Consider the following 19,496-nt stretch of genomic DNA (forward strand, 5'->3'; position numbering starts at 1 on the left):
GAGACAACTTCTCGCACCCATGCGTCTGAAGTGGTCATCAACCAGAGCTGGGTGAACCGCAGAGGTCGGCCTCCCACCCTGGGGTCCCCCAGGGGGAGGCCCACCCAGTCATGCAGCAGGCTTGTCGCGTTTAGAAGCAGGCTGACGGGCAGACCAGGATTGTTTCGCTTTGGGCTTAGTGGTTTTGGGAACACGAGATTGTCTCTGGTATGCCTGACCTTTTGCTTTCCCTTGAGGTCGAAAGGAACGAAAAGTGGTACCTTTTGCCTTCTGTGCAGAAGGATTAGTATTTGGGAGAAAAGCCGTCTTAGCAGCCGCTAAGTCAGTCACAATTTTATTGAGATCTTCCCCAAATAGGATGTCCCCCTTAAAAGGTCTTTTTGGAGTCCAGGTCCACCTTCCATGACCTCAACCACAGAATACGGTGAGCTAGGATGGACGTAGTCGATGCCTTAGCCGCCAACACACCTGCCTCAGAGGACGCCTCCTTAATGTAATAGGCGGCGGTGGCAATGTGTCAGATATGCACTGCAGGCACCAATTTACAAACTGAGCTCCTGTGCACGGAGGCGGGGTTATAGAGGAGGCGGCGCTGTGCATCCTGGGAACGGTCAAAGCTTTTAGCCTGTTGGTGCCTCGGATCAAGATCCAACTCTACACCCCGATGTTATCCCTGTGGAACCCCAGTGTACCCCGCTGCAGAAAATTAAACTTCCTTGAAACAGTTAATCTCCGCAGTATATTCCTGCCATTGCTGTGTATTTATGTACTGCAGAAGATTCTCAAAGACACCAAAAGCAAGAGCAGGTCACAGAGAGGTTTTGGAACACCGCTATCAGCTATGTTTTGGCTATAACATCCTCACTGCCAGTTTCCCCCCTCTGCCAGCACGTGACATGCTGAAGGCTGTGAGCATGTGGCAGCCATATTTTAGGATTATCACTAGAAGTATAGCTAAGAGTCAGATGAATGCTAAAAATAGAATAAACTGCTATTTAAACGGAAAAAATATGTATGTGGGATTGCGGCTTTTAAGAACAAAGAAAAATAGGATCCTAAAATGCTAACAGTTGGTAGTAACAGACTGACAACAGCAATGGAAGGCGGCCCAGTGGTGGGGCTAGTGTTACACTGAAAAGCCTGTTTAAGTCTGTGTAAGTCTTACTTTGGAGGACAGCCAGTAACGTTTTTTTTTGGGATGTCTATCCAATCACATATTTAGTTAAGAGCACACATCGGCTTAACCTTAGTATTTATAAATTTGGCTATCACCACAAGAAAAGGAACTAGAGGAGCTCAAAATAAAACAATCTCAATATTAAAAGAACTGAAATAATAATTATTATTATTATTATCCTTTATTTATATGGCGCCACAAGGGTTCTGCAGAGCCCAATTACAGAGTACAGATGCATATTATCAAAACAGGAAAACAGTGACTTACCGTTTTAGACAATATAGGACAAGTGCAGGGTAACTAAGCATAACTACACCTGTAGACGACATAGAGATAAGTTTCAAGGTGGCCAAAAAACTGCGGTATTTGGCCAGTTGAGGATTATTAAAGTAACAAAAAGGATAAGCACATGAGGGAAGAGGGCCCTGCTCGTGAGAACAAATCTTTTTTAAACGTGAAAGTATAAGTGTTTGCGATATAATGAGCATGCCGATGTGTCAGTAACTGTTAATGGCTTGCACACCGGTGATTTGCCTGTATTATGATATAACATATCTAAGTGTCCTCTACAAAGTTCTGCACTCATTTAGAACTTAACTATCAGCAGCTGCAATGACTGGTGACCAGGATGTCCATGACATAAGAGAAACATGCTTATGGCTTCTGTAATAAATAAAAATAAGAATTTACTTACCGATAACTCTATTTCTCGTAGTCCGTAGTGGATGCTGGGGACTCCGTAAGGACCATGGGGAATAGCGGCTCCGCAGGAGACTGGGCACAAAAGTAAAGCTTTAGAACTACCTGGTGTGCACTGGCTCCTCCCCCTATGACCCTCCTCCAAGCCTCAGTTAGGATACTGTGCCCGGACGAGCGTACACAATAAGGAAGGATTTTAAATCCCGGGTAAGACTCATACCAGCCACACCATATAACTTGTGATCTAAACCCAGTTAACAGCATGATAACAGAGGAGCCTCTAGAAAAGATGGCTCACTACAGCAATAACCCGATTTTTTTGGTAACAATAACTATGTACCAGTATTGCAGACAATCCGCACTTGGGATGGGCGCCCAGCATCCACTACGGACTACGAGAAATAGAATTATCGGTAAGTAAATTCTTATTTTCTCTAACGTCCTAAGTGGATGCTGGGGACTCCGTAAGGACCATGGGGATTATACCAAAGCTCCCAAACGGGCGGGAGAGTGCGGATGACTCTGCAGCACCAAATGAGAGAACTCCAGGTCCTCCTCAGCCAGGGTATCAAATTTGTAGAATTTTACAAACGTATTTGCTCCTGACCAAGTAGCTGCTCGGCAAAGTTGTAAAGCCGAGACCCCTCGGGCAGCCGCCCAAGATGAGCCCACCTTCCTTGTGGAATGGGCTTTTACAGATTTTGGCTGTGGCAGGCCTGTCACAGAATGTGCAAGCTGAATTGTACTACAAATCCAACGAGCAATAGTCTGCTTAGAAGCAGGAGCACCCAGCTTGTTGGGTGCATACAGAATAAACAACGAGTCAGATTTTCTGACTCCAGCCGTCCTGGAAACCTATATTTCCAGGGCTCTGACAACGTCTAGCAACTTGGAGTCCTCCAAGTCCCTAGTAGCCGCAGGCACCACAATAGGTTGATTCAGGTGAAACGCTGAAAACCACCTTAGGGAGAAACTGAGGACAAGTCCTCAATTCCGCCCTGTCCGAATGGAAAATCAGATGAGGGCTTTTACAGGATAAAGCCGCCAATTCTGACACGCACCTGGCCCAGGCCAGGGCCAACAGCATGACCACTTTCCATGTGAGATATTTTAACTCCACATATTTAAAGTAGTTCAAACCAATGTGACTTTTGGAACCCAAAAACTACATTTAGATCCCAAGGTGCCACTGGAGGCACAAAAGGAGGCTGTATATACAGTACCCCTTTCACAAACGTCTGAACTTCAGGGACTGAAGCTAGTTCTTTTTGGAAGAAAATTGACAGGGCCGAAATTTGAACCTTAATGGACCCCCATTTCAGGCCCATAGACACTCCTGTTTGCAGGAAATGTAGGAATCGACCTAGTTGAAAATTCCTCCGTCGGGGCCTTACTGGCCTCGCACCACGCAACATATTTTCGCCAAATGCGGTGATAATGTTTTGCGGTTATATCTTTCCTGGCTTTGATCAGGATAGGAATGACTTCATCCGGAATGCCTTTCTCCTTCTGGATCCGGCGTTCAACCGCCATGCCGTCAAACGCAGCCGCGGTAATTCTTGGAACAGACAGGGTCCTTGCTGGAGCAGGTCCCTTCTTAGAGGTAGAGGCCACGGATCCTCCGTGAGCATCTCTTGAAGTTCCGGTTACCAAGTCCTTCTTGGCCAATCCGGAGCCACGAATATAGTGCTTACTCCTCTCCATCTTATAATTCTCAGTACCTTGGTTATGAGAGGCAGAGGAGGGAACACATACACTGACTGGTACACCCACTGTGTTACCAGAGCGTCTACAGCTATTGCCTGAGGGTCCCTTGACCTGGCGCAATACTTGTCGAGTTTTATAAACATGTGGAAGACTTCTGGGTGAAGTCCCCACTCTCCCGGGTGGAGGTCGTGTCTGCTGAGGAAGTCTGCTTCCCAGTTGTCCACTCCCGGAATGAATACTGCTGACAGTGCTATCACATGATTTTCCGCCCAGCGAAGAATCCTTGCAGCTTCTGCCATTGCCCTTCTGCTTCTTGTGTCACCCTGTCTGTTTACGTGGGTGACTGCCGTGATGTTGTCCGAATGGATCAACTCCGGGTGACCTTGAAGCAGAGGTCTTGCTGAGCTTAGAGCATTGTAAATGGCCCTTAGCTTCAGGATATTTATGTGAAGTGATGTCTCCAGGCTTGACCATAAGCTCTGGAAATTCCTTCCCTGTGTGACTGCTCCCAGCCTCGCAGGCTGGCATCCGTGGTCACCAGGAATGTGCGGCCCTCTAGAAGATGAGCACTCTGCAACCACCACAGGAGAGACACCCTTGTGCTTGGTGACAGGGTTATCCGCCGATGCATCTGAAGATGCGACCCAGACCATTTGTCCAGCAGGTCCCACTGGAAAGTTCTTGCGTGGAATCTGCCGCATGGGATTGCTTCATAGGAAGCCACCATTTTTCCCAGAACCATCTCATTGATGTACTGAGACTTGGCTCGGTTATAGGAGGTTCCCGACTAGCTCGGATAACTCCCTGACTTTCTCCTCCGGGAGAAACACCTTTTTCTGAACTGTGTCCAGGATCATCCCTAAGAACAGAAGACGAGTCGTCGGAATCAGCTGCGATTTTGGAATATTGAGAATCCAATCGTGCTGCCGCAACACTACCTGAGATAGTGCTACACCGACCTCCAACTGTTCCCTGGATCTTACCCTTATCAGGGAATCGTCCAAGTAAGGGATAACTAAAATTCCCTTCCTTCGAAGGAGTATCATCATTTCGGCCATTACCTTGGTAAAGACCCGGGGTGCCGTGGACCATCCATACGGCAGCGTCTGAAACTGATAGTGACAGTTCTGTACCATAAACCTGAGGTACCCTTGGTGAGAAGGGTAAATTGGGACATGAAGGTAAGCATCCTTGATGTCCCGAGACATCATGTAGTCCTCTTCTTCCAGGTTCGCAATCACTGCTCTGAGTGACTCAATCTTGAATTTGAACCTCTGTATGTAAGTGTTCAAAGATTTTAGATTTAGAATCGGTCTCACCGAGCCGTCCGGCTTCGGTACCACAACAGTGTGGAATAATACCCCGTTCCCTGTTGCAGGAGGGGTACCTTGATTATCACCTGCTGGGAATACAGCTTGTGAATGGCTTCCAAAACTGTCTCCCTGTCAGAAGGAGACATCGGTAAAGCCGACTTTAGGAAACGGCGAGGGGAAGACGTCTCGAATTCCAATTTGTACCCCTGAGATATCAAATGAAGGATCCAGGGGTCTACTTGCGAGTGAGCCCACTGCGCGCTGAAATTCATTGAGACGGGCCCCCACCGTGCCTGATTCTGCTTGTAAAGCCCCAGCGTCATACTGAGGGCTTGGCAGAGGCGGGAGAGGGTTTCTGTTCCTGGGAACTGGCTGATTTCTGCAGCCTTTTTCCTCTCCCTCTGTCACGGGGCAGAAATGAGGAACCTTTTGCCCGCTTGCCCACGAAAAGACTGCGCCTGATAATACGGCGTCTTCTCATGTTGAGAGGCGACCTGGGGTACAAACGTGGATTTCCCAGCTGTTGCCGTGGCCACCAGGTCTGAAAGACCGACCCCAAATAACTCCTCCCCTTAATAAGGCAATACTTCCAAATGCCGTTTGGAATCCGCATCACCTGACCACTGTCGTGTCCATAACCCTCTACTGGTAGAAATGGACAACGCACTTAGACTTGATGCCAGTCGGCAAATATTCCGCTGTGCATCACGCATATATAGAAATGCATCTTTCAAATGCTCTATAGGCAATAATATACTGTCCCTATCTAGGGTATCAATATTTTCAGTCAGGGAATCCGACCACGCCAACCCAGCACTGCACATCCAGGCTGAGGCGATTGCTGGTCGCAGTATAACACCAGTATGTGTGTAAATACCTTTTAGGATGCCCTCCTGCTTTCTATCAGCAGGATCCTTAAGGGCGGCCATCTCAGGAGAGGGTAGAGCCCTTGTTCTTACAAGCGTGTGAGCGCTTTATCCACCCTAGGGGGTGTTTCCCAACGCACCCTAACCTCTGGCGGGAAAGGATATAAGGCCAATAACATTTTTGAAATCATCAGTTATCGGGGGAAAACCACGCATCATCACACACCTCATTTAATTTCTCAGATTCAGGAAAACTACAGGTAGTTTTTCCTCACCGAACATAATACCCCTTTTTTGGTGGTACTCGTATCATCAGAAATGTGTAAAACATTTTTCATTGCCTCAATCATGTAACGTGTGGCCCTACTGGAAGTCACATTTGTCTCTTCACCGTCGACACTGGAGTCAGTATCCGTGTCGGCGTCTATATCTGCCATCTGAGGTAACGGGCGCTTTAGAGCCCCTGACGGCCTATGAGACGTCTGGACAGGCACAAGCTGAGGAGCCGGCTGTCTCATGTCAACCACTGTCTTTTATACAGAGCTGACACTGTTACGTAATTTCTTCCAACAGTTCATCCACTCAGGTGTCGACCCCCTAGGGGGTGACATCACTATTACAGGCAATCTGCTCCGTCTCCACATCATTTTTCTCCTCATACATGTCGACACAAACGTACCGACATACAGCACACACACAGGGAATGCTCTGATAGAGGACAGGACCCCACTAGCCCTTTGGGGAGACAGAGGGAGAGTTTGCCAGCACACACCAGAGCGCTATATATATACAGGGATAACCTTATATAAGTGTTTTTCCCCTTATAGCTGCTGTATCTTTAATACTGCGCGTAATTAGTGCCCCCCCCCCTCTCTTTTTTAACCCTTTCTGTAGTGTAGTGACTGCAGGGGAGAGCCAGGGAGCTTCCCTCCAACGGAGCTGTGAGGGAAAATGGCGCCAGTGTGCTGAGGAGATAAGGCCGCCGATAAGGGGGCGGAGCCTATCTCCCGTTTTTCTATGTATTCTGGCAGGGGTTAAATTCATCCATATAGCCCAGGAGCTATATGTGATGCATTTTTTGCCATCCAAGGTGTTTTTATTGCGTCTCAGGGCGCCCCCCCCCCCAGCGCCCTGCACCCTCAGTGACCGGAGTGTGAAGTGTGCTGAGAGCAATGGCGCACAGCTGCAGTGCTGTGCGCTACCTTGTTGAAGACAGGACGTCTTCTGCCGCCGATTTTCCGGACCTCTTCACTCTTCTGGCTCTGTAAGGGGGCCGGCGGCGCGGCTCTGGGACCCATCCATGGCTGGGCCTGTGATCGTCCCTCTGGAGCTAATGTCCAGTAGCCTAAGAAGCCCAATCCACTCTGCACGCAGGTGAGTTCGCTTCTTCTCCCCTTAGTCCCTCGATGCAGTGAGCCTGTTGCCAGCAGGTCTCACTGAAAATAAAAAACCTAAAACTAAACTTTTCACTAAGCAGCTCAGGAGAGCCACCTAGTGTGCACCCTTCTCGTTCGGGCACAAAAATCTAACTGAGGCTTGGAGGAGGGTCATAGGGGGAGGAGCCAGTGCACACCAGGTAGTTCTAAAGCTTTACTTTTGTGCCCAGTCTCCTGCGGAGCCGCTATTCCCCATGGTCCTTACGGAGTCCCCAGCATCCACTTAGGACGTTAGAGAAACAGGGATTATAATTACAATTATCTTTTATTTATATTGCACCACAAGGAATCTGCTGCACCCATTTGAGTACATAAACAAAAGAGCAAAAAGAGAGAGAGAAAAAAAAACACCTTCAGTTTGAAATATAGCACATGTATAAGCTATATACAGAAAACCAGGGGTTAGGTGGCATCACAGGGAGTACAGAGTATAAGATAGTGTAAGTAAGAGAAGGAAAGGCACATGAGGGGAGAAGGCCCTGCTCTTGCGAGCTTACAATCTAAAAGTAAGCGTGAGAGCTAACTAAGCCCATGGGGTAATGTAATAGGGAGCAAATTGCCGGACGAGAATGCCTGTATTTTTAGAGCAGCAATCATTTACAAGGCAAAACCAGGTTGGATTTGCCTTGTAAATGATTACAGCTTTAAAAATACAGGCATTCTTGCCCAAAGTCCCACACCTCCGGCAATTTGCACCCTATTACATTTACCACCATATGTTTCAGTTTTAGCTCACTGGATGCCAAATGCAGTATTTATTATATAAATCAATTTCTGGTCATTATTTTAATCTTAATGCATGAGAAGTTTAAACTCTGAGAAAACAAAAGAGGTGGGAGATGGCCTTTTAGCAATTCTGGTAAGCTTTCTGGCCAAGGGGTCACAGACTACACTCACTGTACTACAATCAGCCTCCACGGCTAACAGGGCAACCAGGGAAGACAAACTGATTGGACGCAATAGTGCAAAATTGCTATTACTTTAAATAAAAAAGCAGGCCCATCCTGGTCACTTGTGCTGCCAGTCTTTTACAGTAACCTTGGTGTTTAGTAGGGGAAAACAAAATGGTGAGAGTACTGAAAAATAAACATGTTTAATATAACATTTAATAGAAGTTAAGCAACACTTTCCCTGCACTTATACTACTATAAAGAAAAAAACAGGTGCACACTTCATGCACTAAGGCCGGATACACACTAGGCTTTATTCATATGTAGTTGTTCTTACAATTGCTGCTGCTATCTTTTGCCGTTCGCAATGCGTACAATTGCCGCTTTGCGAAGCCGTCTGAATTAGGCCGATCAAGCAATATATTCACTGATATATCGTTCTGATACGAGTCTGGAAAATATATCGGCAATATCACTCAGTGTGTACGCTCAATTGCGTGTACGTTGTCTCCCCATCTGATGTACTGCGTGTTAGATAGGCTGACCCAGCTGATGGAGATGAATGTGGGATGTACTGTAATATGGCACTGTCAGACATCGGATTTTGCAGTGGATACAGCTGCATGTTATATCTGTACATCCAGTGGGGCAAAAAAGTATTTTGACAGCCACCGTTTGTGCAAGTTGACCCACTTAAAAAGATGAGAGGTCTGTAATTTCCATCATAGGTACACTTCAACTGTGAGAGACAGAATCTAAAAAAAATAAAAATAGGAAATCACATTGTATGCTTTTTAAACAATTTGTATATTCTTGCGGAAAATAAATATTTGGACAATCAAAAAGTTTTAAGGTCCATACACATTAGACGATGTCGCTCTGTGAGCGACGTCGTCTAATGTTTCACCCTCCCGGGCCAGCCGGTCGGCGGCCGACTGTACACACTGAGCGATATGACCACTCATATCGCTCAGTGACGTCACGCCTCCGCCAGCCCTGCACGAACGCCGTGGACGACAGTCCAGATCCTTCATGCATGCACTGGCGACGATCGTTGTCAACCCGCGGGGCTGCGCATCGGTCGGCGCTTGCGGCATACACACTTGCTGATAAAATAAGCGACGTCGCTCAGGGAGGGGGAAAATGAGCGACGTCGCTCATTTTATCGGCATGTGTGTATGGACCTTAACTCAATACTTTGTAATATAACCTCGGTTGGCAATTACAGAGGTCAAACGTTTCCTGTAGTTCTTGACCAGGTTTGCACACACTGTAGCATGTATTTTGGCTTACTCTTCCATGCAGATCTTCTCTAGATCTGTCAGGTTTTGGGGCTGTCGCCAGGCAACACGGACTTTCAACTCCCTTCACAGATTTTCTATTGGGTTGAGGTCTGGAGACTGGCTAGGCCACTCCAGGACCTTGAAATGCTTCTTACGGAGCCACTCCTTACTTGCCCGGACGTGTGTTTGGGGTCATTGTCATGCTTGAAGACCCAGCCACGTTCCATCTTCAATGCTCTTACTGAGGGAAGGAGGTTTTTGCCCAAAATCTCACGATACATGGCCCCATTCATCCTCTCCTTAATACGGATCAGTCGTCCTGTCTCCTTTGCAGAATAGCAGCCCTAAAGCATAATGTTTCCACCCCCATGCTTCACAGTGGGTATGGTTTTCTTGGGATGCCATTCATCATTCTTCTCCCTCCAAACACGGCGAGTGGAATTTATACCAAAAAGTTAGATTTTGCACTCATCTGACCACATTACATTCTCCCAATCCTCCTCTGGATCATCCAGATGATCCCTGGCAAACTTTAGATGGGCCTGGACATGTGCTGGCTTAAGCAGGGGGACTTTTCGGGCGCTGCAGGATTTCAATCCATGACGACGTAGTGTGTTACCAATGGTTACCTTTGTGACTGTGGTCCCAGCTCTCGAGGTCATTGACCAGGTCCCCCCGTGTAGTTCTGGGCCGAGTCCTCAACGTTCTCAAGATCATTGATACCCCACGAGGTGAGATCTTGCATGGAGCCCCAGGTTAGGGTGCATCAAACGCCCCGACATTCGGAATGCTTGCTGTCCCTATTCTTAAAATGTACCTTTTTAGCATAGAAACAACTGTGCAAATTTTTTTTGATGTACGATTTGACTTAGGTGGTCCACCTCCACACCAAAAAATTGTCTGTATTGTATTGTATTGTATTGTACTGTACTGTACTATACAAAACTAACTTTAGCAAAACGAAGCCAACTTTTGTATGTGTGCCATGAATGCGTGTCTTAAATTGATTTAAGAACATAAGAACATACCAAAGAAAGGGAACAGCATGAAGCCTCATGGGCCTATCGTGGCTGTTCCCATCCAAATCATTAATCAAATCATTATTTCTTTTTCAGATAAAAATGAACGTTATGGTAAGAACTTACCGTTGATAACGTGATTTCTCTTATGTCCACCGGTATCCACAGGATAACATTGGGATATTGTCGAGGGACAGCGAAAATGGCACCAACACGGTCACGAGCTTTCTGGCCTCCCAGGATGCATTGGGGCCTCCACTATATTGTCTCGCCCACCGACTCAGTCAGATCAGTTCTTTCCACAGCGATTTTAGGCAGAAACATTAAGTAGAGACCTGTACAGGCGATAAGAACACACATGCACACCCTTCCATACAAGAGGGAAGAGGCTTAGTGATTGTCTAGATCCTCAAATCAGATGCGTCAGGGTGGGATCCCTGTGGATACCTATGGACATAAGAGAAATCACGTTATCAACGGTAAGTTCTTACCATAACGTTCATTTCTCTGGCTGGGTCCACAGGATAACATTGGGATTCCCAAAGCCATTTTAGTGGTGGGGACGCTCCTGATTGCACAGGAGGACCTTCCGCCCGAAGTCTGCGTCATCAGAGGCAAAAGTGTCCAAGGCATAATGTCTGATGAATGTGTTTATGGAAGACCATGTGGCTGCCCTACATATCTGTTCTGCTGATGCACCCTGTTGTGCTGCCCAAGAAGGACCTACCTTACGTGTAGAGTGTGCAGAGACATTAGCCGGAATAGGGAGATCTGCATGAGAATAAGCTTCAGATATTACCATTCGGAGCCATCTCGCCAGCGTCTGTTTACTAGCAGGCCATCCTCTTCTATGGAATCCGTAGAGGATGAAGAGGGAATCTGTTTTCCTGATGGCACTAGTACGATCTATGTAGATTTTTAAAGCCCGGACCACGTCCAGCGACGCTTCTCCTGCAGATAGTCCCGATACCTGAAAAGCTGGGACTACAATCTCTTCATTCAGGTGAAATTTTGATACCACCTTTGGAAGATAGAGCAGTTCTCAGAACGAGATCTAGCTGTCTGGAAAAAAACTTAGGAAAGGAGACTTACATGATAATGCTCCCAAATCTGACACTCTTCTGGCTGACGCCATTGCCAGTAAAAAAAGAACTTTAACCGTTAACCACTTAAGATCCGCTCTCTCAAGTGGTTCAAACAAAGGACCCTGGAGAAATTTAAGAACTAAATTCAAATCCCAGGGAGCTGCAGGAGGAACAAATGGAGGTTGAATATGTACTACTCCTTGGAAAAACGCACGTACATCCTGTAGGTCAGCAATCTTCTGCTGAAACCATACAGTCAATGCTGAGACTTGCACCCTCAAGGAAGCAACCTTCAACCCTTTATCCAATCCTGCCTGCAGGAAATCCAAAATTCTAGCTACTTTAAAAGATCTCGGATTGTAATTTTTTCCAGAACACCAATGACTATAGGCTTGCCATATTCTATGATACACACGGGCCGAAGAAGGCTTTCTTGCTCTAAGCATGGTTTGGATTACCTGCTTTGAAAATCCTTTAGCCTCTAAGATAGAGGTTTCAACAGCCACGCCGTCAAAGACAGGCGATCCAGATGACTGTGACAACAAGGACCCTGCATTAATAGATCTGGACGTTGAGGGAGCAGTATCAGTGCTTCCACAGACATTCTCAACAGATCTGTGTACCAATGCCTTCTTGGCCAAGCTGGAGCTATTAGAATAATTGCTCCTTTTGCCTGTTTTATCTTTCTCACTACTCTGGGTAACAGAGATATTGGAGGGAACAGATATGCCAGCTGAAACCTCCATTCTACTGACAGTGCGTCTACCACTCCTGGGTCCCTTTGTTCTTGATCCGTACCTCGGAACTTTGTTGTTTAGACGAGATGCCATAAGGTCCATCTCCGGTAGACCCCATCTGTTCACCAGTGTCTGAAACACTTCTGGGTGTAGTGCCCATTCGGTTTCCTGAATGGTGTGCCGACTGAGAAAATCCACTTCCCAGTTTAGTACACCCAGGACAAATACTGCTGACAATGCCGGGAGATGGAGTTCTGCCCATTTTAGAATGGGAGTTACTTCCTCCATCAGACTCTTGCTGTGAGTTCCTCCTTGATGATTGAGGTAGGCTACTGCCGTCGCATTGTCTGAGCGGATCTGGCCTGGTCTTCCTTGTAGATTGTCCTTTACCTGAACCAGAGCCAAGTAGATGGCTCTTATTTCTAACAGATTTATCGGCAGGCGACTTTCCCTTGGGGTCCATTTTCTCTGGAACCATAGGCTTCCGAGTACCGCCCCCCAGCCTTGCAGGCTGGCATCTGTTGTCAGGACTTGCCACTCTTTTATCCAAAAGGGTCTCCCCTTGTTTAAATGGTCTGTCTGTAGCCACCATGCTAGAGACCTTTTTACATTCACTGGAATCTTTATCATCTGCTTCTTTATTGTTTGATGATTTCCGTTCCATTTGGTCAAAATGAGATGCTGCAACGGTCTGGAGCGGAATTGCGCATATTCCACCATGTCGAACGTTGGTACCATCAGACCCAGCAGTCGCATTGCTGCATGGACTGACATTGTCTGGGCTTGCAACGCTTCCTGAGCCATGACCTGCACCTTGACTATTTTTCTCTCTGGTAAGAGAACTCTCTGTAGGTCTGAATCCAATATGGCTCCCAAATGAACCATCCGCTGTGACGGATTCAGGGACGACTTCTCCCAATTTATGAGCCACCCGTGTCTCTGTAAACAAACTATCATCTGTTGGAAATGGCTCAACAGTAAATCTTGCGACTGTGCTAAGATTAATAGGTCGTCTAGGTATGGGAATATTCTTATCCCCTGCTTGCACAGACAAGCTGCCATAACCACCATGATCTTGGTAAACACCCTGGGTGCTGTAGCTAGCCCGAAGGGCAGAGCTTGGAACTGGAAATGTTCCTTGAGGATGGCAAACCTGAGGTAACACCGATGTGATAGTGCTATAGGCACATGCAGGTAAGCATCCCGTACATCCAGAGATACCATGTAGTCTCCCGGTTCCATAGCCAATATTATGGAGCGTAACCGTCTCCATGTGGAACTTCGGGATCCATATGTAGTTGTTCAACATTTTTAGATTTAAAATTGGTCGATATGACCCATTTGGTTTCTGGATTAGAAATAGATTGGAGTAATACCCCTGTCCCTTTTGTGATGGAGGTACTGGGGCAATCACACCTGACTGCAGTAATTTTTGGACTGCTTCTTGCAGGGCATTGGTCTTCGACTCTATACGAGACGGGCTGGTGCAAAAAAATCTTTGAGGAGGCTGCCTCCTGAATGGGAACCCATACCCCTGAGATACTACCTTCTGCACCCAGGCATCTGCTGTTGACTGTTGCCATATGTGTGCAAATTGCAGGAGTCGGCCCCCAACCCTGGAATCCTCCAGGCGGAGGCCCGTCTCTTCAGGCTGAGAGTTCAGCCTGAAGAGAGTTTCTGTTCAGGTTTGGAAGCTGGCTTTTTGCTAGCCCACTGCTTCCTACCCCTGGATTTAAACTGGGGTTGTTTAGGCTCCTCTTTTGCTTTCGCTTTGCTTTGCCAGCGAAATGAGCGAAACTTTAAACCCGTGGACTTAGGGTTATAGGTAGCCGGAAATCTGACCTTTTTCGATTCAGCCTCTGACTCTAGGATATCCGATAAAGGTTTTCCAAATAATATATTACCCACGAAAGGCAATGCTTCCAATTCTTTCTTGGACTCCGCATCTGCCTTCCAGGTCCGTAGCCAAACTGCTCTGCGAGCGACTACTGCCAGGGCTGAAGCTTTAGAAGCAACAGTGCCAACATCAATAGCTGCTTCTTCACGGACGCTGAGCGACTCCACGTGCATGCAGACGCTAAAGGCCTGCGACTCGGTATGGGCGGGTTTATATCCAGTGTACACAACCGCAGTGTCTAAGCTGCGACCGAGTACCCTCGTGGTAGCGTCTGAGCCGGAAGTGAGGTCATTCAGTTCATGAAACGAGAGACACGCGGGAACTGGCCATGAACTCGGAGGAGGGACGGCCAGGAGAGCGTCTGAAACCCCCTGTTGACTTAAACTCCCGGGATCGCGGCCTCACCTAGTCCTGGCGCCTATGATCCCCAGAGCGTAGCGCTGTCACACCGGGATGTTCGGCGCATCAACACACTGTTTGTAGTCTCCACCAAATCAGTGTAGCTGTGTCCTGACCCCTCTAGTAAGAGGAAGTCCATAGACTCACCGTCTCCCCATGCTCCGGCCACAGCCTGGTAACGTCTGCTGGACCTGCTAGAACATCCGACACAGACGCCCGTCGAGACAGCACTGTACCGCGGAGGTAAGCGTTGTTGCGACCCGGTGGGGAGTTGTTGGAGTGACCCTTTCTAATATGCGTTTAAGACGCTGCTAAGAGAAGTCACTCAAAAACCAAAACAGCAAGTCTATAAAAATAAATTAATGAAAACTTAAGGCTGCTTTCACAGCAGCCCTGTGACCATGCGGCTTCCTGCCGCACCAAGCAAAAAACTGATCTGACTGAGTCAGTGGGCGGGACTATATAGTGGAGGCCCCAATGCATCCTGGGAGGCCAGAAAGCTCGTGACCGTGTTGGTGCCATTTTCGCTGTCGCTCGACAATATCCCAATGTTATCCTGTGGATAATCCTGTGGACCCAGCCAGAGAAAAAAAAAATAGAAATAAAAAAAATAAAAAATAGAAATTAATAGAAATCTTTAATCTTCAGGGGCATGGTGGGCCACATAAATATCATCTCAGATTCTTCAAATTTGGTATGCAATATCTCCTTAACAATTCAAAAAAAATGTAGCATGGGAACAAATCATTTTTCTTACTTTTAAAAATTCATGGGGCGTTTGATGCACCTTACCCCAGGTCGAGGGAGATTGTCAGTGATCTTGTATTTCTTCCATTTTTTTATAATTGCGCCAACAGTTGATCTCTTCTCACCAAGCTGCTTGCCTATTGTTGAGTAGCTCATCCCAGCCTTGTACAGCTCTACAATTTTGTCTCTGGTGTCCTTAGACAGCTCTCTGGTCTTGGTCATGGTGGAGAGGTAGCAGTCTGACTGTTTGAGGGTGTGGACAGGTGTCTTTTATACAGATAACCAATTCAAACAGGTGCCATTAATACAGGTAACGAGTGGAGGATAGAAGAGCTTCTTAAAAGTAACAAGTCTGTGAGAGCCAGAAATCTTGCTGCTTGGTAGGTGTCCAAATATTTATTTTCCACAAGAATATACAAGTAAATTGATTAAAAATCATACAATGAGATTTCCCAATTATTATTTTTTTCAGATTCTGTCTCTCACAGTTGAAGTGTACATATGATGGAAATTACAGACCTCCCTCATCTTTTTAAGTGGGTCAACTTGCACAATCAGTGGCTGTCCAAATAATTTTTTGCAACACTGTAGGCCCTTCTGTCGCATGAATAATGCATCATTCTGGTGTACACCCTGGTTTAGAATACTAATAATCAGAACAATTATAATGAACTTTACAATTTGACATGGAGTAATAATAAAGGTTTCTTAGTACGTTTGGCCAAGAATGCAAGCCTAACAATCACGACAAGGTGATCTATACCAGATGGGTCCCTAACATCCCTAATAGTAACACTGATGCGTAGACTGCTATGCAAGGACCATGCTCTAATTAAAATCACCTGGGTACACAGGTGGGATGGTAGTTCAGACAGAAGGAGTCTTGCACTCAAGTGTACAATATACTAATTTGTTTGGTTACCAATACTGCGCTATTGTACGTTCACGCTTCATCAATAGGATTCACTTTAGCTAAATGACTTTAATATAGAGTTCGGAGGCAGGGCCCCAAAGAATTGTCCTCTGCCAGAAAGGGCCTTTGGTAGATACATGAAAGGTGTTTCTTAGGGAGCACCTAGTTGTAGAAGTCGTGTTTAAAACCTTTCAGTGTGTTGGGCCTTTAAACGAAGGATAAAGATAACAAATCTGCACTTCACATACTATTCATTGAGTACAACCAAATAAAATCTTTTAAAATAAAATATACAACAATTTATTAAAATGTTTTTGAACACTTCTAGCAATAAAACAATACATTTGAGATGGAAGTCCCCTTATCTCGAGTTGGCTTTTACAATATGGTTCTTTAAATCATTGTGTTCCCAATACGTCACCTAACGCGTTTAGTCTTAAATGACTTCATCAGGGGTGTTAAAGATCGTTTTGGTAAAGCCTTACCAAAACGATCTTGAACATCCCTGATGAAGTATGTAAAAACATTTTAATAAATTGTTGTATGTTTTATTTTAAAAGATTTTATTTGGTTGTACTCAATGAATAGTATGTGAAGTGCAGATTTGTTATCTCTATCCTTAGTTTAAAGGCCCAACACACTAAAAGGTCTTAAACATGAGTTCTAAAGCTAGGTGCCCCCTAAGAAACACCTTTCATATGTGGATAGATAGATATATATATATATATATATAGATATATATATATATATATATATATATATATATATATATATATATATAGATAGATAGATAGATAGATAGATAGATAGATAGATATACACACACACACACATATGAAAAGGTGTTTCTTAGGGGGCACCTAGCTTTAGAAATATATATATATATATATATATATATATATATATATATACATATATATGTGACTGAGAGAGAGAGAGAGAATAATCATTAAGCCTAATGTTCCATTCCCTTAAACAGCAGAGCAGCGGTCTTTTGCCCCTAGTAACTAAGAATATCTGCAGATGCGCAATTGTGTTCTCTGGGCATCACTACCTGTGGAATATTTAAACAGAGGAGATAACATCTTGGATCATTAGCAGTTCTAAAAACCATGGTGGATTACTTCATATATTAAAATTCACAATGATGAATGTTATTGAAAGGATACGAGAAGCGGTCATTCCAAGTTGCTCTCTCAACATAATCCAACTTGACAACAGCGTTGATTGTTGTTAAAAGTTTGTTCCATGTTTCATCAAAATCCACAACTCGTGGCTTCAATGACATGGTGGGGTTTCAATGTTAAAACCTGCAACAATAATCAAAAGACATTAAAATGATTAGACTGCAACCAGACAAAACCAAAAAAGTATGCATTCCGATACTTCAAAATGTAAAGCTTAGCTTTAACATTGCAAGACTTCCATAGTACATGTATCATTAACAGAAGTTATTATAAATACATAACTCACAGGTCAATAATCAATGGTTACATCTCAAGCAATGATTTTTATCTCATAAAACAATAATAGTAAAACAGAACAATTATTGCTATGAACACAGAAACTTAAGCTAATAATCCTACATTTAAATAAAGTTTAAATAATATGCCCTGGGGTTAAAAGCAATTGTATCACTCTACATGTTGACAAACTGAACAATCATTTAATCTATTACTGATTGGAGGGAATACAAGTGTTAGTATTCTCAGCCACCACTAGGTGACGCCCAACGGAGCAATTCAATTGTTGCTCCGTTTGGGAAAGCATGCACACGAGAAATTTCAGCTTGCAACCTGCAGAAATGCGTGAACTCCAAGGTTTGAGCGCACCGAGCTGTACTTTAGAAGGGTATAGTCGATTTGAATGACTAAACCCTGTACTAAAGGACAATGAGGGCAACAACTGAATAGCTCTGGTAGGCGCCCACTACGGTTGGGCACCCACAAAACAACCGAATCTGCCCCTTAGAAATGTATTAAATCAACAAAGTCACAAAAGCAATTACTTTACATAAATGACGTCACCTAGACATGAAAAAAATGTCTAAGTATTTTAAAATCGCAATAAATGGCAAAATATAACCTCAATCTAATCTATTTTTGCCCTTTCTATAAAGCCTTAGTAAACTAAATTTTTTAAAACCACCTACATACAAAAGCCTTTAGCACTGTGCATATAATACTTGCACATGATTCTGCTTTCATGAGGAATAAGAGAGTGTAACACCAATAGGTGAAAACGTAAAAGGTAGACACAATTATTAATTATTTATTACCAGTTATTTATATAGCGCACACGTATTCCACAGCGCTTTACAGAGACTATTTGGCCATTCACATCAGTCCCTGCTCCAGTGGAGCTTACAATCTATATTTCCTACCACATGTACACATTAATACTAGGGTTAATTTTTGTTGGGATCCAGTTAACCTGCCAGTATATTTTTGGATTGTGGGAGGAAACAGGAGTACCCGAAGAAAACCCACGCAAGTACGGGGAGAATATACAAACTCCGCACATGTAGAGCCATGGTGGGAATTGAACCCATGACCTCAGTGCTGTGAGGCAGTAATGATAACCATTACACCATCCGTACTGCACAATCAGAAGTTACAGAAGTTAGAAGCCAATCCGCTAACAGACACATTTTACGGAGTCCGGGAACATGAATATTCCCTGACCCGAACCAAAATTGCGCCATACTCTATATGCATATAAAACGGCTCCTTGGAGTTTGTTCTTCCAGCCCTGCAAGAGTTTGTGCTTGCACACGTCCATCCATCCAATAAAGCTGTATGGAATAGGAATTTTTGCCTGTTCGTTCTGACATCACGCATAAACTACTGGATGAATTTGGATGGCATTTTCACTATTGTATAGCTTAGTGACCTAGAAAGAAACTGAGGTATGTATGATCTTGATGTGACATCAGGGAGAGGAGAAATAAAGGAAAAACCGGACGCTTGACACTCAACTCGTGCAGGCTCAAGTCCAAAATGACTAAAATATATATTTGATTTTCATTGACCCACTTACATCAGGCATGGTTCCCAAAGACTGGCGTATAGTGGAAGTAGTGCCTATATTTAAAAATGGAAGTAAATCTGAACCGGGTAATTAAAGACCAGCAAGCCTTACATCTATAGTGGGGAAGGTATTTTAATGGATAGAAAACAGGAGTTCCTTGAAACCAATAAGGTTACTAATAGGAACCAACATGGATTTGTGAAGGATAGATCAGGTCAAACTAACTTAATAGGCTTTTATGAAACAGTTAGTGCAAACCTAGATCAGGGTAAAGAGATGGATGTAATCTTTTTAGACT

The 19,496-nt window shown here is 44.9% G+C and overlaps 1 protein-coding gene across 5 annotated transcripts in view; it reads right to left on the reverse strand.

The window, feature by feature from the left end:
• The window catches only part of CUL2 (cullin 2), a 267,865-nt gene that overhangs the window by 196,352 nt on the left and 52,017 nt on the right, over positions 1-19,496 (reverse strand). For 4 of the 5 annotated variants that reach the window (XM_063922125.1, XM_063922123.1, XM_063922127.1 and 1 more), the window contains exon 2: positions 17,338-17,478. In XM_063922125.1, the coding sequence (XP_063778195.1) occupies positions 17,338-17,456 (119 nt within the window). In that variant the 5' untranslated portion in view covers positions 17,457-17,478. Of the gene's footprint in view, positions 1-17,337; positions 17,479-19,496 lie in introns of those variants that run through there. The other variant, XM_063922128.1, reaches the window with a different exon arrangement.

This window comes from Pseudophryne corroboree, chromosome 5 (genome assembly GCF_028390025.1).
Source record: "Pseudophryne corroboree isolate aPseCor3 chromosome 5, aPseCor3.hap2, whole genome shotgun sequence".
Lineage (NCBI taxonomy): Eukaryota > Metazoa > Chordata > Amphibia > Anura > Myobatrachidae > Pseudophryne > Pseudophryne corroboree.